A 17,619-nucleotide genomic window follows, 5' to 3' on the forward strand; every position below is an offset into this window, starting at 1 on the left:
TTCGCTGTTTCCATATACCCCAAAGCGTCGCTGCTATAGTCCCTTTAACTTGAAGATCGTCATGGTTTGCCTGCATCCATTGTTTCGTCAGCCAACCCTTATCCACCTGCGCCGCAAGGTCCGAGTTGCCACCAAGCTCCTCATCAACATATGCCCACACTCCCTGGCTAAACCGACAGTTGAACAGAAGGTGAGTGACAATCTCACTGTGAAGACCACATAGGTTGCACACATCTTCAATGCCCAAGTTGAGGTTGACAAGATAGGCAGCTGTCAGAATCCGTCGCCAGGCCAGCTTCCAACAAAATAAGCATACTCTTGGGGCTACTCGCAACTACCACAAGGCGCGCGACCCGGCCCAAGGCTCCTCCTCCTCCGGCGTGAGAAATCTGTAGATGAAGCTTGCAGCAGGCTTTCCCTTTGGGTGAGGCCACCATATCCATTGACCAAAAGTGGTGGCATCCCCAGAGAAATAATTTTAGGTGCATTCGAATTCGGTAGTTTAATTATAGATCAAACAAAAAGACTTAAGTCGTCTCTTATATATAAATTAGAGAGCTTAAATCAACCATCGACGACTTAAAACTTTGGTATAAGAAGATTCATAATATCTACGGTTAAGGTTGGTAATTTAGTGGGGAAGAATAAATGCAAATTGGCATGAAACTTTGGTTGCCTCCTCTTTCTCTTCCAAATGACATCCTTGAGAAATTTAATCTCGAGACACAACCCATTGGCTCTAATTGACTCCACCATCACCATCACCCAAGTCCACCAAATCCACGCCAACTTACTCGTCGCCGGCTTCCTCAACGACTCCTCCCTCTACGCCAAACTCGTCGCCGACTTGGCCCTGTCTTCTCCCCTTCTTCTCCCTTACTCCCACCTCCTCCTCGACCGCTCGCCTCATCCCCCTTCTCTCTTTGCCCTCAACTCTCTCATCCGGGTCCATTCCAAGGGCCCAACCCCTCTACTCTCCTTCCACTTTTATCGCCGCCTTCTCTTCTCCCTCTCCCCCGACCACTTCACCTACAACTTCCTTGTCCGCGCGGCCACTTCCATGGCTGGCAGCGGCGGCGGTGATGGAGGAGGAGGTCCCGCCGTCCATGCCGCCGCTCTCCGCCGTGGCCTCGCCGCTGACCCCCACGTGCAGAGCGGGCTCATCCACATGTACGCCGAGCTCGGCCTCCCATTTTCCGCACGTGCCGTCTACGCCGAGATCGAACACGAGCCCGACGTGGTCATCCGGACTGCGATGGTTAGTGCGCTGGCCGGTTGTGGCGATGTTGACTTAGCGCGGGGAATGTTCGACGAAATGCCGCAACGAGACCCCGTCTCTTGGAATGCGATGATTTCCGGGTACGTCCAGGTGGGTCGGTCGAGGGAGGCGTTGGAGCTTTTCTCGGAGATGCAAGCGGAGGGCATCCGTATCAGCGAGACCACGATGGTGTCGATACTCACTGCTTGCGCACATTTGGGTGCATTGGATCAGGGGAAGTGGGCTCATGCGTATGTCCAGAAGAACAAGCTTAGGATCACAGTGACGCTCGGGACCGCGCTGATTGATATGTACTCCAAGTGCGGCAATGTGAGGAGAGCAATGGAGGTGTTCTGGGCAATGCGTGAGAGGAATGTTTACACTTGGAGTAGCGCACTTGGTGGGCTGGCGATGAATGGGGCCGGCAAGGAATGCCTTGAGCTGTTCGAGCTGATGAAGGAAGGTGGGGTGGAACCTAACGGGGTGACGTTCATGTCAGTACTGCGGGGCTGCAGTGTGGCCGGATTGGTAGACAAGGGCCGCGAGCATTTTGATTCAATGATGGCTCAGTATGGCATTGAGCCGTGGTACGAGCACTATGGTTGCATGGTTGATTTGTATGGGCGAGCTGGGCGGGTGGAGGATGCCGTCAATTTCATCAATGCAATGCCAGTTGAACCGCATGTCGGAGCTTGGGGGGCTCTGCTCAATGCTTGTAGGATACATGGAAACATCGAATTGGGTGAGTACGCGATGAGTAAAGTCATTGAGATCGAGTCAAAGAATGATGCTGCTTACGTCCTGTTGTCGAACATCTATGCCGACTCAAGGAACTGGAAGGGTGTCAGCAGTGTTAGGGAGTTGATGAAGGCTAAAGGGGTGAGGAAAGAACCAGGGTGCAGTGTTATAGAGGTTAAAGGTGAAGTCCATGAGTTCTTTGCAGGCGATAAATCCCATCCTAGATACAGGGAGATTGAGTTGATGCTGGGGGAGATGTCAAGAAGGCTGAGGCTGGCAGGGTATGTAGCAAAGACCAATGAGGTGTTGTTTGATATCGAGGAGGAGGAGAAGGAGGATGCTCTTTGCTGGCATAGTGAGAAGCTAGCCATTGCATTTGGGTTGATTGCATTGGATGAAGGTGTGGCAATTAGGATTGTGAAGAACCTGAGAGTGTGTTTGGATTGCCATGATTCCACCAAGTTGATATCAAAGGTCTTTGAGAGGGAGATCATTGTGAGGGATAGGAATAGGTTTCACCATTTTAAGGATGGCTTGTGTTCTTGTATGGATTACTGGTGACAGTTTATTCTGCTGATTTCTTTCTTAGCATTGCTGAGCACCAGAGAAATAATTGATGGACATTCATATGACAATTTATATGTTAACAAAGTTTTGCAGAACAGAAAGTTTGTAGTCATAGAATATTTATTATATTAACACACCAAAATTGCAAGCTATATAAATATCAAATTTATCATTTTTCTGATAGCTTTTAAATTTAATTCAAATTTGTTTTCTGGGCACATTAAATTATTCCGGACCTGAAGTGAGAGAGAGAGAGAGAGAGAGAGAGAGTATAGTTGGCAAAATAACAATTTGAGGGGTGGTTTATTCTAAGCGGACTCGGATCCACTCTGGGTGAGCCGGGTACATCCGCTTAGACGGATTCGGATCCTATCCAAGCGGATCCCGGTAAGACAAGCCCTATAGAGGGGGAGCTAGAACCCCTCTCTCTCTCCTTACTCCTCTACCCTCGCGATGTTTCGGAGATCACTCTCGCGACTCTCTCCTCTCCTCTCTAACGGCTTCGTCCGCCCCATTCCACCCTTCTCCTCTCTCTCTTCTCGCCGCGTTCTAGGGTTCTCGTCCTCCTCCGAAATCCTAAATCCTCCAGCTTCCTCTCAAGAAGCCGACGCCCATGAGGAGGATCTCCGAGATCCCGTGCCAAGGGCGACCATCTCGGTCGATCGATCCGGGTTGTGCAATCCTCCAGGTAGACCACGAGAGAATCCCTTCGCGCTTAAATTTCTGAGCTTTATGTTGTTTCGTTAATCTTTACCTGAGTGTTATCTTTCTCTCTCTCTGTTGGTCCCGGACCGGAAGAGCATTCGCATGGGCCTTCGTCAGATTCTGATCTCGTTAAGCATCTCAAAAGTATCATAAAGGTTTCCTTTTTTCTCCTGCATGTTGCATTATCTATTATCTTAATGTTTTGTTGGCTTCTCCAGTATGGTAGATGTTCAGTTTCTGGTTAATGTAGTTTCGAACTGTTAAAAGATCAATTTGTGGTGTTATATGTCATGAATAGGGTTATACATAATTTCCCTCGAGTGGGCATATAAATTTGCAAGTTTTACAGCTTGGGTGGACATTTGATTTCTTTCCAACCTGCATTTGTCTGCAAGCTGTAGAATTCTAGAAAATATAATACTTGAAATTTGAATTGCGCTGAAGAGATCTTTCTTTGACTAGTATTGGTGGTTCCTTTTCCTTCAATTTTCCATTATGAGATTTGCATCAAGCAGAACGATATTATGTGTGCGATATAATTCTTCTTCTTCTTCTTTATCACTTATCCTTGTTCAATAGTTTCGTGGAGGTCCAATTTCAGTGGCAGAGTATATGGAGGAAATTCTAACAAATCCTCATTCGGGGTATTACATTAATCGAGATGTATTTGGAGCTTCTGGCGATTTCATCACCTCACCCGAAGTGAGCCAGATGTTCGGAGAGGTAATTAGTTATGTGTCATATTTATTATTCTTTTATTTAGAAATCAATTAGCTGGGTAAATTGTTGAATATTAATGAAATAAGGACCTCGTAAATTTCTTTAGTATAACTTAAGAAGCCTCTAAATGAGGATGTAAAGGTCTAATTTTCTTTTTAAGCGTGAAGAAATTCTAGATCATCAGCATGTTAAGAGGTCAAACTTTCCACCATAAATTGTTAAAGATATAAGGTTTCTTTTTTTCAATTACCTTGAATATCAATTAATGAAAGTTTAAGATGTTGTTTTGCTTTAGATGGTTGGTGTTTGGACTATGTGCCTTTGGGAACAGATGGGACAACCTGAGCGTGTGAATCTAATTGAACTTGGCCCCGGACGTGGCACCCTCCTGGCTGATCTATTACGAGTAAGGCAAAACGTTACAAAGTTATGATTCATTTTATAGCCTAGTCCTCAACATTTTACTTTCAAGATACTTCTTTAATATATGGGCTCAAACGTTCTTGCAGGGTTCATCAAAGTTTGTGAACTTTAATAAGTCACTTAATGTTCACATGGTAGAGTGTAGTCCTGCTTTACAAAAGGTTCAGTACAGTAGATTGAAATGCACAGATGAATATATGGATGGCACAAAAAGGACAGTTAGCTCGTTATCAGGAGTTCCTATTTATTGGCATGCTTCTCTGGAACAGGTTCCATTAGGATGTACGAACTACTGAATATGATTTACTTGTGTCTCCATGTTTCTCAGTGATTTTATTTTGAAATAAGAAAATTTCCTTTCACAATTATGTATCTTTTAGGATATTAAAAGTAAATATACTCATTCTTTCCTTTTTCATTAATCTACTCCAAAGTTTCCTTTTCCTATTTGACGGTTTAATTCTTTTCTTTTCTTGCGTACAGTGCCAACTATTATTATTGCACATGAGTTTTATGATGCACTACCAGTCCACCAGTTTCAGGTGTGTCAACATGATGGTGAATTATTTATTTCAGCTGTTACTCAAATTTTGGGCTAACAAGTCCTTCATAGCTGCCATCTACTATTGAAATTTTGGTGAAACTGAATTCAGGAAGATGATGATAAGTTTTCAGCCATTTTACATTCTTAATTTTGACTGCAGAGAACTCCACATGGCTGGTGTGAAAAGATGATAGATGTGTCAGAAGATTCGTCGTAAGTACTGAACAGTTGATTATTTGCAAAGTAGTTATCATACTGTCCATATGATCACAATTAAGCAGGTAATACTCACTTCCTGCCAGGTTTCGCTTTGTTTTATCTCCACAGCCTACTCCATCTTTACTTTACCTGGCCAAGCGTCGTGGATGGGCTAGTCCTGACGAAGTAGAGAAGCTTGAACATATTGAGGTTAGTCCCAGTGCAATGGAGCTTACTCAACAAATTGCAAAGAGAATTAGTCTGGATGGTGGCGGGGCTCTTATTATTGACTACGGCAAAAATGGAGTTATTTCGGATAGTCTTCAGGTTTGAGTATTCTTCTGAAGTATTTTTGGATGCTCATAACCAAACATTCGACATATGAAAGAAGCATGCCTTTATTATTATTCACATAGAATCATCTTGTAGAGCATCCTCGTATGTGCAAATAGTAATTATCAACTCTTCCATATTTTAAGTTAAGTTCTTATACCTGGATATGCAGGCTATTCGGAAGCACAAATTTGTTCACATACTAGACAGCCCTGGATCAGCTGATCTGAGTGCCTATGTAGATTTTGCTTCTGTCAGGCATTCAGCAGAAGAAGTTTCAGGTGTGCATAGTTGGCAAAAGACAGTTACTGCTCTATTCAGCTGTATATTTATCCTACGGTAATAAGTATGACTGACATGCAAATTAATCTTTCTGGTGACTTCTGCAGAAGATATATCAGTTCATGGACCAATTACTCAGTCCCAATTATTGGGTTCTCTTGGAATAAACTTTCGAGTGGAAGCCTTGTTGCAAAATTGCACCGAGGAACAAGCAGAGTCTGTCCAAACAGGCTATTGGCGACTTGTGGGAGACGGCGAAGCTCCATTCTGGGAGGGCCCTGAGGAGCAGACGCCTATCGGCATGGGTACTCGATATCTAGCAATGGCTATTGTTAACAAGAAGCAAGGTGCACCTGTTCCATTCGAGTGAGAACTCTTGTCTGTACAACAAATCTTTTGCTATGAAAGTTAATGTCCTCGACCATCTCGTAATAATGCGCATGGTCACTGATTTCTAGTTCCAAACGTGCTGAGGGATTTCTTGGTGTACAATTAGATGGAGGAACTCTATTTATCTTCACTCCGATGGTTGAAATGAAGGAATATTTTAACAATCCTAAAGCAGATGAACGACAAAGAAAATACCTACAGCTTATTGCTTCATTCTAAATACCAGTAGGCAAATAGCAAAAACATAAAAAGGTCAGGAATCTGGAAGAAAAATACCTAAATAATATAATTCTTAAGCCTTTCAACAGAAATAACCAACAAGATTCAAGAAATTAGCAATTTTCAAGGACAGTCACTGGTCCCAGAAGTACCCTTCGAAAAAGATCTCTGATGTTCGGCAAAGATGTTATCTTTGTCACAAATCAAAACACTTTACCAGCCAAACTTCTTCAGCACATCCTTAGTTCGCTTCCTCATCCTAGTAAACACTATGACAGCTAAAGCCAGAATCCAAGGAGGGAAATTGCTGCCGGAGAACCGCGAAGCTCTCAACCACGCCGGCGCCTCCCTAAACAAGAGCGTTATCAGAAGCGTCAGCAGCGCTACTCCCACCAAAATCTTCGTCACGGGTTTCACCAGCGAATCCTACAAGGAGGGGAAAGAAAAGAGTCGTACAACTAGCGATTCCAAGAGAAATTGAGATCAATTAGAGGGGAACTAAAATAAATGAGTCACCTTTGGCTCTCCATCGATGAAAATCACGGATCCATCGGTGTAGGGAAGCATGGATCGGCCGTTCCTAGGATTGAATCGAATCGAGACACCTCTCCCCGAGGCGGAATTGAAGGCGTAGATGGATTTGAAGGCGTACTTGTCGAGGATGTCTTGGACTTCGAGCTGGTTCTGGTCCCACCCGCCTAGCTTCGATTTGAAGACGTCGATCGGGCCACGGCCTCGCCGGAAGAGGTGCACCTCCACCTCCGGCGCCTTAGCTTCGTCAGATCTAGGGTTAGGGTTTGCGGAGGGTTCGTCCTCCACGATCAGGTTCCCCTTCCTCTGCTCGGCTTCGGCATCCATGGTGATGGTCTTCCTCTTCTTCGGCTTCGGGACGGCAAAGGCTTTAAAAGCTACGCCGCCCATGCGGCTTTGGTTGGCCCAATGGGCCTTAATAGGATTATATTTTGGCCCATATGGATAATTATTTTCTAATGGAAGAATTAGGAGAAATTTGTTACTTACTAATTGTTGTTTTACACAGTTGTGCTGGTTTAATACACTGTTATTTGTATAAAGTACACTGTACTCAAGCCATTTAAATTGGGCATAATGGTTAAATTATATCAATTAAAATAAGTTTAGTTACTGTCCTTCGCCCTAACTCTCATAAACAAGCAGTAGAGCCACACGTCCCTAGTTTGAGTCTAATTTTGAAGAACATTGAAGCGATTGAGTTCTCTGTTCCAGTGATAATTATTGATATTAGGATGATCTCCATCTCAGTGACTTGGAAAAAATTCAAAATCAAATGCAAAAGGTTTGTAGATGATATGCAACAAGAGTTTCAAATTTTAAAGGCAAATAATAGTCATCATTCATCAGGCACACCACAAACTGAGTTCTTCATAAGACTAGTTATGGATAACAAGCATAAATTTTGCATCACAAATAAAACAATAGACATGATTCCAACATCTACCACTCATGAGGATGCGCACTTTGAATTCCTTCTCTTCAACGTTACCGTCTCCATTCAACTTGGATCGCTCTATCTGCGACACAAAAAAGTTGAACCTCGAAATCAATCTTCACAATTGTAATATGCCTGGTAGATTTGCTTAAACCAAAAGTCATATTATATAATGAAAAACAATGAAGATGAAAAGGATTTATATTCTCAAGGAAAGAATTGTCAAGCTATGGAAACTCCGAAGAAAATATCATTAGTCAAGAAAGTTTCCAGATAACAAAAGACACAGCAGAAAAAGAGATGGTTTTACATACCACTTCCATCTCTTGATGAAAATAGAGGTCTATCGCTCTTGATTGCCCCCTTACCACTAGCTTGGGTTGGTCTTTGTGTGCGTGGTGAGTGTGAGCTTAGCTTACCATTGGTAGATGACGGCAGAGAATGACGGCGTGTAAACCCATTCTTTTCAACTGGATCTGAGGCAAACTTAGGTGAAACCTGTCCCCGCAGTTTTGCCTTTGCAGATTCAGTGGCTGCCATATAGCTAGGCAGGACTGGTGTGTTCTGCAAACCATTTTCTGTGTACTCTGATTTTGCCGAAAAAGAGGACCTCCTCTTGTTGGTTTTCTGGCTGTCAAGGCACAGTTGGTCTTCCTTGGAGATCATCTCTCCACTCATTGCCATGGAATTGTCTTCATTGTCGATGCACTGCAATTGCATTAATTCAGCAGCAGGACTGACATCAGTGATTGCATCTATCTGATCTTCTGATGTCACAGTTTTTGGAGATGTTTTTATTTCAGGTGTGCTTTCAGTTGTTTGCATAGCATCTTTCTTGGAATTATCCAAGAAATCATCATTGCCCTGCTCTCGAATATCAGAAGTAGTACTTGGCACTTTCTGCACAATACGAGCTAGTTTCTCACTTTCAACCTCTGGCTGGTTAGAGACCTCTGCCATAGAATTAGTTATCCTTCTCAGATTACGTTTAACCTTTTCAAGCTCACTCTGAGGATGTTCTTGAACTGAATCGGTAAGAGAGTTAGTAAGTCTTCGCAGCCCATGTTTTGTTTTTTCAAGATCAGAATTTGCATTCGTTTGACCAGCTATAGAGGTGGCAGCTGTATGCCTTCTGACTATGCGCTTTGATTTGCCTGATTCAGTTTCCATAGCGTAATGGCTCCTCCTTGTCTGAGATTTTGAGTCAGCAGGCTTTTTTGGTTGAGAAATTGGCTTCCAAAATTGAGTTACTGTCCATCTTTCCAGCCAGCTGAAGACTGAATTGGGATTTCCTTGATCATACTTGATATGTAGAGGCTTTATAACAGCCATCGAAGAAAGAAGCTAGGAATGATAAAAGGAAAACAACATGAGACAAACCAATACAAGAGAAATGAATGAACAAATTCATAAGTGGATAACTTATGTTCAAGAAGCTGCATACAAAGACAAGTTTTATATGATTCTTAAAAACTAACATATTTGAACCTACTTTGCGAACAAATAAATTGGTTGAAAATTTCTCCTTCCAGATGTCCAAGGGTTTACTATCCTGTAAACAAGATAAACAGCACACTTTAGATGAAACTAAGATCAAGAATTTACAAATAGATGAAGCATTTCATATAAATTGCAACTTCCATAGCTGATATCAGTTATTTATGCTTGATGGATGAGGAGAAAACATATGAAAGCATTTGTAACATCAAAATGATTTGGTAGTAACAGAGAAAAAAAAGTTCAGTCTGAAAAAAACTAGTTACCAGAGTCTTTTGTTGCCAAAACTTTTTGGCAACTTCGACAGCAACAATAGAGTGCCTAACATGTCTGCCACGAACCAATGCTTGTAACTTCACGATTGCATGCATAGCACGAAGAGTTGCAACGGCTTGTCTTCGGACCAAATGTCCACGGATAAGCGCTTGCAACCTTATAATGCCTTTTAACGCATGAAATGCTCTGCGTGCCTGCACCAAGATTATGCTACCATCAGCACCACACTACTGAAAAACACACACTATAACTGGAGTGCACATGATGCTATGAGAAGAATGAAGCTAAAGGCATGAAAATAAATCAGCATTAATCAAACCTAATATTAGTCATTGCAGTACAGATAACAAGCATAAAGTAGATGCAGATGCTCAGCAAAGCATGAAAATTTTAAGCAACACATAACAGCTGTAGAAGAAGTTGAAAATGACACATATCACATGCACAAACAAATTATATGCATGTGTATGTACGGAACAGTGTTTTAAAGTCAGAGAGGCAGAAAGAGACATAATATCCAGGGAAATCATTTTTGGACATGTATTAGAAACATATCTATTAGGCACTATAGAGGTAACTGACATAAAAATAATTAGGAAATCATACTTCACAGATAAATTTACCAGATACCCCCGAAAGGCAGCTTGTGCCTTTGTAGCAGCCTGCTCTTCTCTGAGTTTTTCGGGATTGCTAGATTCATCAGATCCAGCAACACTTTGCTTTTCTGAATCTAGCCTATGGGTTGGCACAAGTGCTCCGTCACAAGGTGAATTGGAAAGTTGCCCCTTTCCGAGTGCCTGGATAGTACCATTGCTATGAGTGCTGACAAGTACTGGTTCAGATATCACTGGAGAATTTTCAGCAGAAGCAAGTCCCTCCCCCCCAATAGACCCTTTATTATTTGGAGCCTTCTGCAGTTGACAAATGAAATATCATCCAGTGATCTCAGGCAGAATATCATATATAAATAGGGAACACATGGAAACTATAGTGTGGGTATTTACAGTGCAACTATCAAAGTAAATCTTCTCAATTCTTTAGTGAACCAAGAAAATGTAGAAACAGGAAATGATTGTTGCTTCCACTTTTATATTTGTAAGTTAAACAAGGCTAAGTTGAAACTGTCTGATAGATTAGCTAGAAAGAAACTAACTATTGTTTACAAAGCATAAATTTCATAAGAATCATGTCTAATAATGTAATTGCCAGAGAGTAGTCTTGGTCAGAGGTTATCTAAAGGAGAGCATAGATAAGAGAATGGCAGAGCAGATAAAAACATTAGCAAAATTATCCTAAACAACAGTATAAGAAGACAATAAATAATGTAGAAAGTACTTGCTAAGCCAGCAATCAGTGCAAAGGATCCTTCATCCTGATCACTTGGCATAATAACAATACTAATGAGCGAAGATACAAATAATTATCCATGGCTATAAATGAAACAAGTCATATTCATACCAGAACTTCCTTCCCTTTCGCTGTCTGAGATTTCAATGATTTCTTCCCAAAAAGCAGTGTCTTGATCCATTTCCCTGGAGATTTCCCCATGTCCAAATGCACAAAATTCCCTAGCTCCTAATCTTTCTAACAAAGCCTGCAGAACGTAGATCAATATATAAAGCTACATTTGCCAATATTACGTCAAATTATAGTCTAAAAGAGCAAAAGGAAATGCAAAATAAAAGGATCTATAAATTGCTACCAGGTGTAGGTAAACCAAGTTTGCCAAAAAAAAAAATCAAAATTTACTCGAAAACAGCACGGGTGTTCCAATACGACTGAGATCTAGCTAAATATTCCACCCCAAATCGTATAAACATAACACACAAGAGAATCACGAAAAGAAATCAACCGAGGCATCATACTGCATTCAAAAATCTCCCGCTGCATCAAAAACAGCTGGGCAGATAAGCTTGAAAACCCTAATATCTCACCTAAAAGCAATCGTTCACCAAATTAAAAAGAAATCTGTCTCCAAGCTCGATTCACTAAAATATCCTCTACTCCACTCCTTAAACCAGCAAATACTCAGATCATACAAAAATTAAGGAAAAAATTTGCACGCTAAGGAAATAGCTAAAAAGAATCAAGTAAATGCCATGCAAAATCCAATGCACCGAGTACAAACACAAATCCGAACTAAAAGAGCTGTATAATCCCATAGATCTGGAAGCTTACCAGAGAAATCCAGCCGCTGTCCAAACCCTAGTTCTTTTCACCTCTCCTCCATTCCGAATCCGAAAATAAGTAAAAACGAAAAAAAAAAAAAAGAACTGAGGAGAAAGCAAAACAAATCAGAGAGAGAGAGAGTATAAAGCTCGGAGATCTGAGAGATGAGAAATAAAACCCAGGAAAAAAAAAGAAACTAAAAAGAAATTTTTGAACAAAAACTTAAATTTAAGTGAGAGAGAAGAGAAGAGAGCTAAAAAAAAAAGAGTGTGCGCTTCGGAAATGCATGCAGAGCTGAGACAGTGTGGGTCCCAGTACCCAACCGAAACCATTAGAAAAAAATGACCCGCAATAGAGACACCCCAACCGAGCCCAAGAAAGAGACCATCCTACGTGGCACGGCGCACTACCTCACACGCATAATTTAGGACGGCTCAAGTAGATAAAATTTGACCTCTTTCGCACTCCCGGTCCTTTTCTTTTAGTAGGCACGCCAGGTCAGCTACTAACTCTCGCGAATGTTCACCCAAATCTGCCCTTCTAAACCAACCAAATTACCATAATGCACCGGCCTTGCCAGGTTGTAGATAATTAAGACGGGCAATCTCAGCCGTCCAAGGAGAGGGGGCGAACTGGAGCCGCTCGATCAGTGACAGTTCAACGGCTCAACCACCCGCCTGTGGTGGTGGCCAAGAATATTTAAAGACAAGTTTAGGCTAACTGAGTGATGGAGATATTCTAACCGTCTGATGGGATACGAAGTGCGCTCGTGATTAATGGGCCATGATTGATCGGATGGCCCAACAAGATGCTGGGCTAATGGTGTTTAGGCATCTATCTATAGCCTATAGGTGTTCTGTTTAAAGAATGTTCCACGTAACGGTCTACAAGCTCAAGCTCTTTTATGTCTAAAGGGGTTTAATTATTACTAAGTGTGTGCTCACATACGTTGCCTAAATATTAATAGAACTCGTCTTCTTTTGAATTTATTTCCATTTGAACTACTCCACTCTAGAGGCTTTATATTTTATATATATATATATAAAATTGCAGCACTATGCTGTCCGAATGTTTAATATCAACCTTCGCTCTCAGCTTCTTCCAAAGGTATCTACACCTCTCGCTATCTCTCTGTAGCTGTCACATTGAGTCACTTTAAAGTGCACCAGACTGCCGACACTTCGTCCTTCTCCTCACTGTTTAATTACGGACTTGAAAAGCTTGTCCAGCAAAAAGACCCACTTGGTTTTGTAGTTTTCTTTCCATTTGGTTGATGACTTGATGTGGTGGAACCTAATCATAGTCCATTCTAAATTAGACGTCTTTGACACACCCCCCCGCCTCCTTAAAATCTAAAATTAATTCTATATCAATTGTTTTTAGAACAGTTTTGCCTTTAGAACCCACTTAGTTAGCTTTCACCTAACAAAATATTTTGGTACTTTTTAAACATAAACAATTGAGATGAATTATCTATATACGATAGGATGCCTGCGATAATGAAATCAAATTTCTATTGATTTTTATGTCGAGCTACTACGGGCTATCTTTTATGGGCCTCCAATAGGATTGATTTCTGGGCCATAATATCACAAGAGGTTGGATGAGATAATACACCATAAAGCCCAGTCGGTTATAAATCCAATTGGGGTTGGGCCGGACTATGGGCCTAGATGGGTTCAGATACTAATATATTTGGGAAATATTTGTGTCAAGAATGAGCACTGTTAATGATCCATGGCATTCTAAGTATGGAGCCTATCTTATCTTGCCATTAATTGGAATCAGAATTAGCGAGTGATATCACCTTCTCCAGGTTGGTGATGGACGACCCAATTAGCTTTTGACCTAAGAGTGTGAATAGCATTTCTATGAGCAGAATAGACCATGCTACCTAACACTCAACAAACAACCCAACAATCTAATTTTTTATAACAAGTTACCTAAGATAATCTATCGTGATAAGAACTAGCAAATTTGGATTAAGCCTCAACAACTCCTTAGTTTGGTCAAAGGAATTCCATCACTGTTAACCCAACTCTAGCTGCAGGACAAAATGGAAAGTTTTGAAAGGAAACTGCAAGCCAAAAGTCATCATCAGTTCATCTTTGTACTTTTCTTTTGGCTAGGGAACATTCAATTCAACGCAGCATGGTAGGAATTGCAAGAGGGGGAAGAAGAGCAGAAGGAGCCAAAGGCATGGCCTTCATTGTCTTCGACCAAAGGACCCACAAATGTCCTCATGTCCCTTGCCGACAGTAGTCATGGACAACTTATCTAACAAAGATGAGATGGAAAATGAAATGTTGGAACTGTAATAGATTAATAGTACAATAATAAGGCCAAAGCTTCACAAACTAGGATTTACCTACTTTTCTTCAAAAAATCAAAAACAAAAGAGAAGATCCTTCCATATAACTTGTTCCTTTCCTTGGTCGGCATCACTTTATAATTTTATGTGCCCAAGGATGTGATACATATATTTCAGCACTTGTAGCTAACATTGACAAGTACATTAACAGATAAAGTAAACTATCAAAAGATCATATGCATTTCATTTAGATATGTGAGGAACAAAAGGTCCACCAACTGGTTGGACCCTGGGGTTGTGCTCTGCTTTCACCTCAAGACTAACAGATTTTAGCAACATGTGAGTAGTATATAGTATGATCAGTAACAGAACCAAAAGGATGGTCAGTCTGAAATCTGAAAGGTTAGGAAGCAACACCAGATTCTCGTTCAGGCGCAAAACTGAGCACTTTCTGGTCAGTTTCCCAAACCAAAGGTGTCTGATACTCTGGGACGTAGTCCTACAGCAGTTGATAGAAAGCATGCAGTTAGATTACACAAAACATTCACTGGAAAGTTAATTTTGTCCAATGTTGAAGCTAAAAAAAAAAAGGTCTGACAAAGAGAGTATATTGTGGTCCACCTCCATCTTCCTAACTAGTTCCTTTGCTGATGAGGCAGATATGATAATTTGGCGAGCAGCTTGGGTTATGAAACCCTCGTTGACCGCCATATCAATGAATGACAGCAGAGAATCGTAAAACCCATCGACATTCAAAAGACCAACCTGTTCAAATTACAAGCAAACTTAGCAAAAGTAATATCTGCTATAGGAATAGGAATGTAAATATTAATCAGTACTTATTTATAATAAGCGTTTGAAATAAAAGACACCCCGAGGGAATCTCAGGTTATCTTCTTCTGGGTAATTCCTCGGCATAGACTATGGCAGTACTTAAAAAAGTCTAAATCATCTAAAGAGCTCAAGATCTACCTAGGTTGGAGAATCCTAGCTGATGAAAATAAAGTGATACGTAAGTAGGGCCACATTATATCCCCACGCCTTTTGACTGTATTTAATTATGGAGGTGACAGGAACAAAACGAAGACATGAATATGACTGAAAAGATATTCCATTCTTGATCATTCTATTTTTCTTAAAGCAATTGCGTGACACAAAAGCTAGCAATAGAATTCTTTGACTGAAAGTATAGAAAACAATGCCAGATCCAACCCCGGCATCACTCAATTAGCTGGACCAAAAGTATATATAAACAGTATGAAGAATACTTGCCTAGAATAAAAAAAATAAACAATCCAACGCACGGTCTGCATGCTCATTAAATCTCATCCAATATAGGACTTAGGAGAGGATTGTTAAAGCTATATATTCAACGCTTATGCCTAAGAGTGCAACGAGATAGATAGTCTAAGTGTGAAAGGAAGCCCCAAACTAAATGCATAGGCTGTGACAAAGGTATCAAACACTATATTTATACAATAATCAAAGAACAACGTTGATTCCGAAGGGTTGTTGAAGCAAGGAGATACCGGCTTCTTGTGGATACCAAGCTGAGCCCAAGTGATGACCTCTAGCAGTTCCTCTAGAGTTCCATATCCACCTAGCATGTTCATCAAGCATTAAGATCAGGCGGCAGTCCAGTTGAAATGAATCCAACCCCCTTAAAAATACAAGGCGTATTAAAATGGGCATAAGATATTATACCAGGCAGTGCAATAAAAGCATCTGCATTCCGCGCCATCTCAGCTTTCCTCTCATGCATTCCCGATACAGCTCTTACTTCCCCAACAGATTCTCCAGTTAACTGCACAAATTTGATGACATTTAGCATTGCAAACTTAACACAATAACAATTAAAATTCTAACGTATTATAATAGATTATGGATGAGTGTTGGGTAATGTCAACAATCAACTCTTGCAAATACTATGGTAGGACTGATTCTATTGTAAGAAAATGGCGATAGCAGAGAGCACATTATCAAGTAGAAAGAGATAAGATCAAATCTTCAGTAATGACCTCACCTCCCTTGGCATTAGGGACTTCGGGATAACCCTGCCAAAAGAAAAGAGACAGGTAAGGAGATATCAATCAGACAAACCTTTCTAGCTTTAAGAAAACTATAATAAAACTGTAAAGCTCCAAACTTTTTTCTCCCAAGAGGAAAAGCAAACTTGACCTTTTCATGTGAAAGACAAAGGACAAGAGCAAATTAAACCATCTTGGAACCGAGGGAAAGAGAGAGGGAGAAGGAGACTACTCTTTCGTCAAACTTTTCAAAATAGTGCAAAAAGGTACTTCCGTTTTAGTGAATCGAGCAATGGTAACTGCAACATTTAACAGGGCATGATACAGTACGCATATCGACAAGACCGTAAAGATAAATGAACATAAGGCCAGCGAAGTTGCCGTTTTGAAACGAGAAGCATGCATCAAGTGAGTAGAAACCCACAAAAGCACTAAAGCAGAACAAACCAAAAGACTCCATTAAAAACATTGTAAGAGAAGGAATAGGGATAGGAGCAAGAACCCGATGACATGGCGCCCTCCATCATGAACTGCATGAGAAACTAGACCCATCAACCCAATGCTCCCCCCACCATACACCAAGTCGATTCCTTTCTCCACCTGCATCACAACCATGCAAATGTAAGCACGAAAGCGTAAGTGTAGCCAAGTTGAGCCACTTGTCAAACTCCAAGTTGCTGCTTCCAAGTTGTATCTAAATTGAGGAGTAAATGAATCCCAGAATTCTGAATTTTTTAAAGGCCCATTTGCACCAAGAGCTATAGAAATACTATGGAAAACATGGTAATGAGTCATGATACCAAGGCACCACGTTTCCCAACCAGGTTATGGAATGAAGGGTATCTTCTGATTTATTTAAATATCAACGCAAGCAGCGTTTTTTAATAGGAATTTTTTTCGCAGTGATCATGCAAGAAGGCTGCTCAACAGCCAGAGGGATTACAGCTAAGCAATCCCTCATGCCAAATCCCCTCCAAAATTTATTATCGTGAAATAAAATGATTAATATGAAATAAAAAAAAGGGTTATTCTTCTAGATGGGTAAAAATGCATCAACCGAGTTGATACGAATCAAAAAGTTCCTACTGCTCCGTTACTTTATTTGAAACCCCAAAAAATCAATCTAGAAAACCTTTCCTTGATTAATGTCAGATCGAAACGAAGAAAAACCAAGGCAAAGAACAAGTAGCGAAAAGCGATCCACGAGAAAACTTTCTTAGCGAAAAGATCTCTTCTTTATAGTACCAGTTCCTTGCCCAACTCCACGGCAGCATTCTGGTAACTCGCCTTCTTCCCCGATGTGCTCCCACAGTACACACAAATCCTCCGAAACCTCGCTCTCCTCTCCTCCACTCCCTTCTCCATCTCCACCTCCATTACTACTCTATATCACTCAAAACTATATACCTCTCCACACAATGAGCACGACGACCACACGAGACTCTCCAACAAATCCCCTCTACGCCTCTATTTATAGAGAGAGAGAGAGAGAGA

The 17,619-nt window shown here is 41.1% G+C and overlaps 5 protein-coding genes across 5 annotated transcripts; 2 read left to right on the forward strand and 3 right to left on the reverse strand.

The window, feature by feature from the left end:
- Window positions 1–655: 655 nt before the first annotated feature.
- Window positions 656–2,673, forward strand: LOC140760428 (putative pentatricopeptide repeat-containing protein At5g40405). The gene has a single exon (XM_073097366.1). It carries the CDS (start codon window positions 695–697, stop codon window positions 2,555–2,557), a length of 1,863 nt encoding a protein of 620 aa, XP_072953467.1. The 5' UTR covers window positions 656–694; the 3' UTR covers window positions 2,558–2,673.
- A 328-nt stretch (window positions 2,674–3,001) lies between these two features.
- Window positions 3,002–6,288, forward strand: LOC140780068 (uncharacterized). Its single transcript, XM_073125388.1, has 10 exons — window positions 3,002–3,251; window positions 3,362–3,423; window positions 3,848–3,991; window positions 4,284–4,394; window positions 4,498–4,693; window positions 4,895–4,953; window positions 5,116–5,168; window positions 5,258–5,480; window positions 5,659–5,767; window positions 5,876–6,288. Exons 1-10 carry the CDS (start codon window positions 3,017–3,019, stop codon window positions 6,136–6,138), a joined length of 1,455 nt encoding a protein of 484 aa, XP_072981489.1. The 5' UTR covers window positions 3,002–3,016; the 3' UTR covers window positions 6,139–6,288.
- Window positions 6,289–6,469: 181 nt separating this feature from the next.
- LOC140780074 (uncharacterized) lies at window positions 6,470–7,313 on the reverse strand. The gene is made up of 2 exons (XM_073125401.1): window positions 6,894–7,313; window positions 6,470–6,803 (listed from the first exon to the last, which is right to left on the reverse strand). The coding sequence occupies exons 1-2, from the start codon at window positions 7,296–7,298 to the stop codon at window positions 6,591–6,593; spliced, it is 618 nt and encodes a 205-aa protein (XP_072981502.1). The 5' UTR covers window positions 7,299–7,313; the 3' UTR covers window positions 6,470–6,590.
- A 393-nt stretch (window positions 7,314–7,706) lies between these two features.
- Window positions 7,707–12,030, reverse strand: LOC140780061 (protein IQ-DOMAIN 31-like). Its single transcript, XM_073125374.1, has 7 exons — window positions 11,797–12,030; window positions 11,077–11,212; window positions 10,242–10,529; window positions 9,609–9,812; window positions 9,338–9,397; window positions 8,160–9,189; window positions 7,707–7,927 (listed from the first exon to the last, which is right to left on the reverse strand). Exons 2-7 carry the CDS (start codon window positions 11,164–11,166, stop codon window positions 7,896–7,898), a joined length of 1,704 nt encoding a protein of 567 aa, XP_072981475.1. The 5' UTR covers window positions 11,167–11,212; window positions 11,797–12,030; the 3' UTR covers window positions 7,707–7,895.
- A 2,049-nt stretch (window positions 12,031–14,079) lies between these two features.
- On the reverse strand, window positions 14,080–17,572 carry LOC140761627 (cytokinin riboside 5'-monophosphate phosphoribohydrolase LOG-like). The gene is made up of 7 exons (XM_073099049.1): window positions 17,371–17,572; window positions 16,628–16,725; window positions 16,122–16,152; window positions 15,803–15,902; window positions 15,628–15,698; window positions 14,720–14,863; window positions 14,080–14,597 (listed from the first exon to the last, which is right to left on the reverse strand). The coding sequence occupies exons 1-7, from the start codon at window positions 17,500–17,502 to the stop codon at window positions 14,502–14,504; spliced, it is 672 nt and encodes a 223-aa protein (XP_072955150.1). The 5' UTR covers window positions 17,503–17,572; the 3' UTR covers window positions 14,080–14,501.
- Between the last annotated feature and the right edge of the window lie 47 nt (window positions 17,573–17,619).

Source organism: Typha angustifolia, chromosome 1 (assembly GCF_048772165.1).
Source record: "Typha angustifolia cultivar Huaian chromosome 1, ASM4877216v1, whole genome shotgun sequence".
In the NCBI taxonomy this organism is placed as follows: domain Eukaryota; kingdom Viridiplantae; phylum Streptophyta; class Magnoliopsida; order Poales; family Typhaceae; genus Typha; species Typha angustifolia.

Excerpts from the sequence above, each read along its gene's own strand:
- LOC140760428 (XM_073097366.1), top strand. The coding sequence starts at position 695 with ATGACATCCTTGAGAAATTTAATCTCGAGACACAACCCATTGGCTCTA.
- LOC140780068 (XM_073125388.1), top strand. The coding sequence starts at position 3,017 with ATGTTTCGGAGATCACTCTCGCGACTCTCTCCTCTCCTCTCTAACGGC. Across the intron at positions 3,252-3,361 it reads CGGGTTGTGCAATCCTCCAG|AGCATTCGCATGGGCCTTCG; the intron begins GTAGACCACGAG and ends CCGGACCGGAAG. Across the intron at positions 4,694-4,894 it reads GGAACAGGTTCCATTAGGAT|TGCCAACTATTATTATTGCA; the intron begins GTACGAACTACT and ends TCTTGCGTACAG.
- LOC140780074 (XM_073125401.1), bottom strand. The coding sequence starts at position 7,298 with ATGGGCGGCGTAGCTTTTAAAGCCTTTGCCGTCCCGAAGCCGAAGAAG. Across the intron at positions 6,804-6,893 it reads TCATCGATGGAGAGCCAAAG|GATTCGCTGGTGAAACCCGT; the intron begins GTGACTCATTTA and ends CCCTCCTTGTAG.
- LOC140780061 (XM_073125374.1), bottom strand. The coding sequence starts at position 11,166 with ATGGGGAAATCTCCAGGGAAATGGATCAAGACACTGCTTTTTGGGAAG. Across the intron at positions 10,530-11,076 it reads CGAAAGGGAAGGAAGTTCTG|AAGGCTCCAAATAATAAAGG; the intron begins GTATGAATATGA and ends TGTCAACTGCAG. Across the intron at positions 9,190-9,337 it reads CCAATTTATTTGTTCGCAAA|CTTCTTTCTTCGATGGCTGT; the intron begins GTAGGTTCAAAT and ends TATCATTCCTAG.
- LOC140761627 (XM_073099049.1), bottom strand. The coding sequence starts at position 17,502 with ATGGAGGTGGAGATGGAGAAGGGAGTGGAGGAGAGGAGAGCGAGGTTT. Across the intron at positions 16,153-16,627 it reads GGAGGGCGCCATGTCATCGG|GGTTATCCCGAAGTCCCTAA; the intron begins GTTCTTGCTCCT and ends TTCTTTTGGCAG. Across the intron at positions 15,903-16,121 it reads AGTCCCTAATGCCAAGGGAG|TTAACTGGAGAATCTGTTGG; the intron begins GTGAGGTCATTA and ends AAATTTGTGCAG.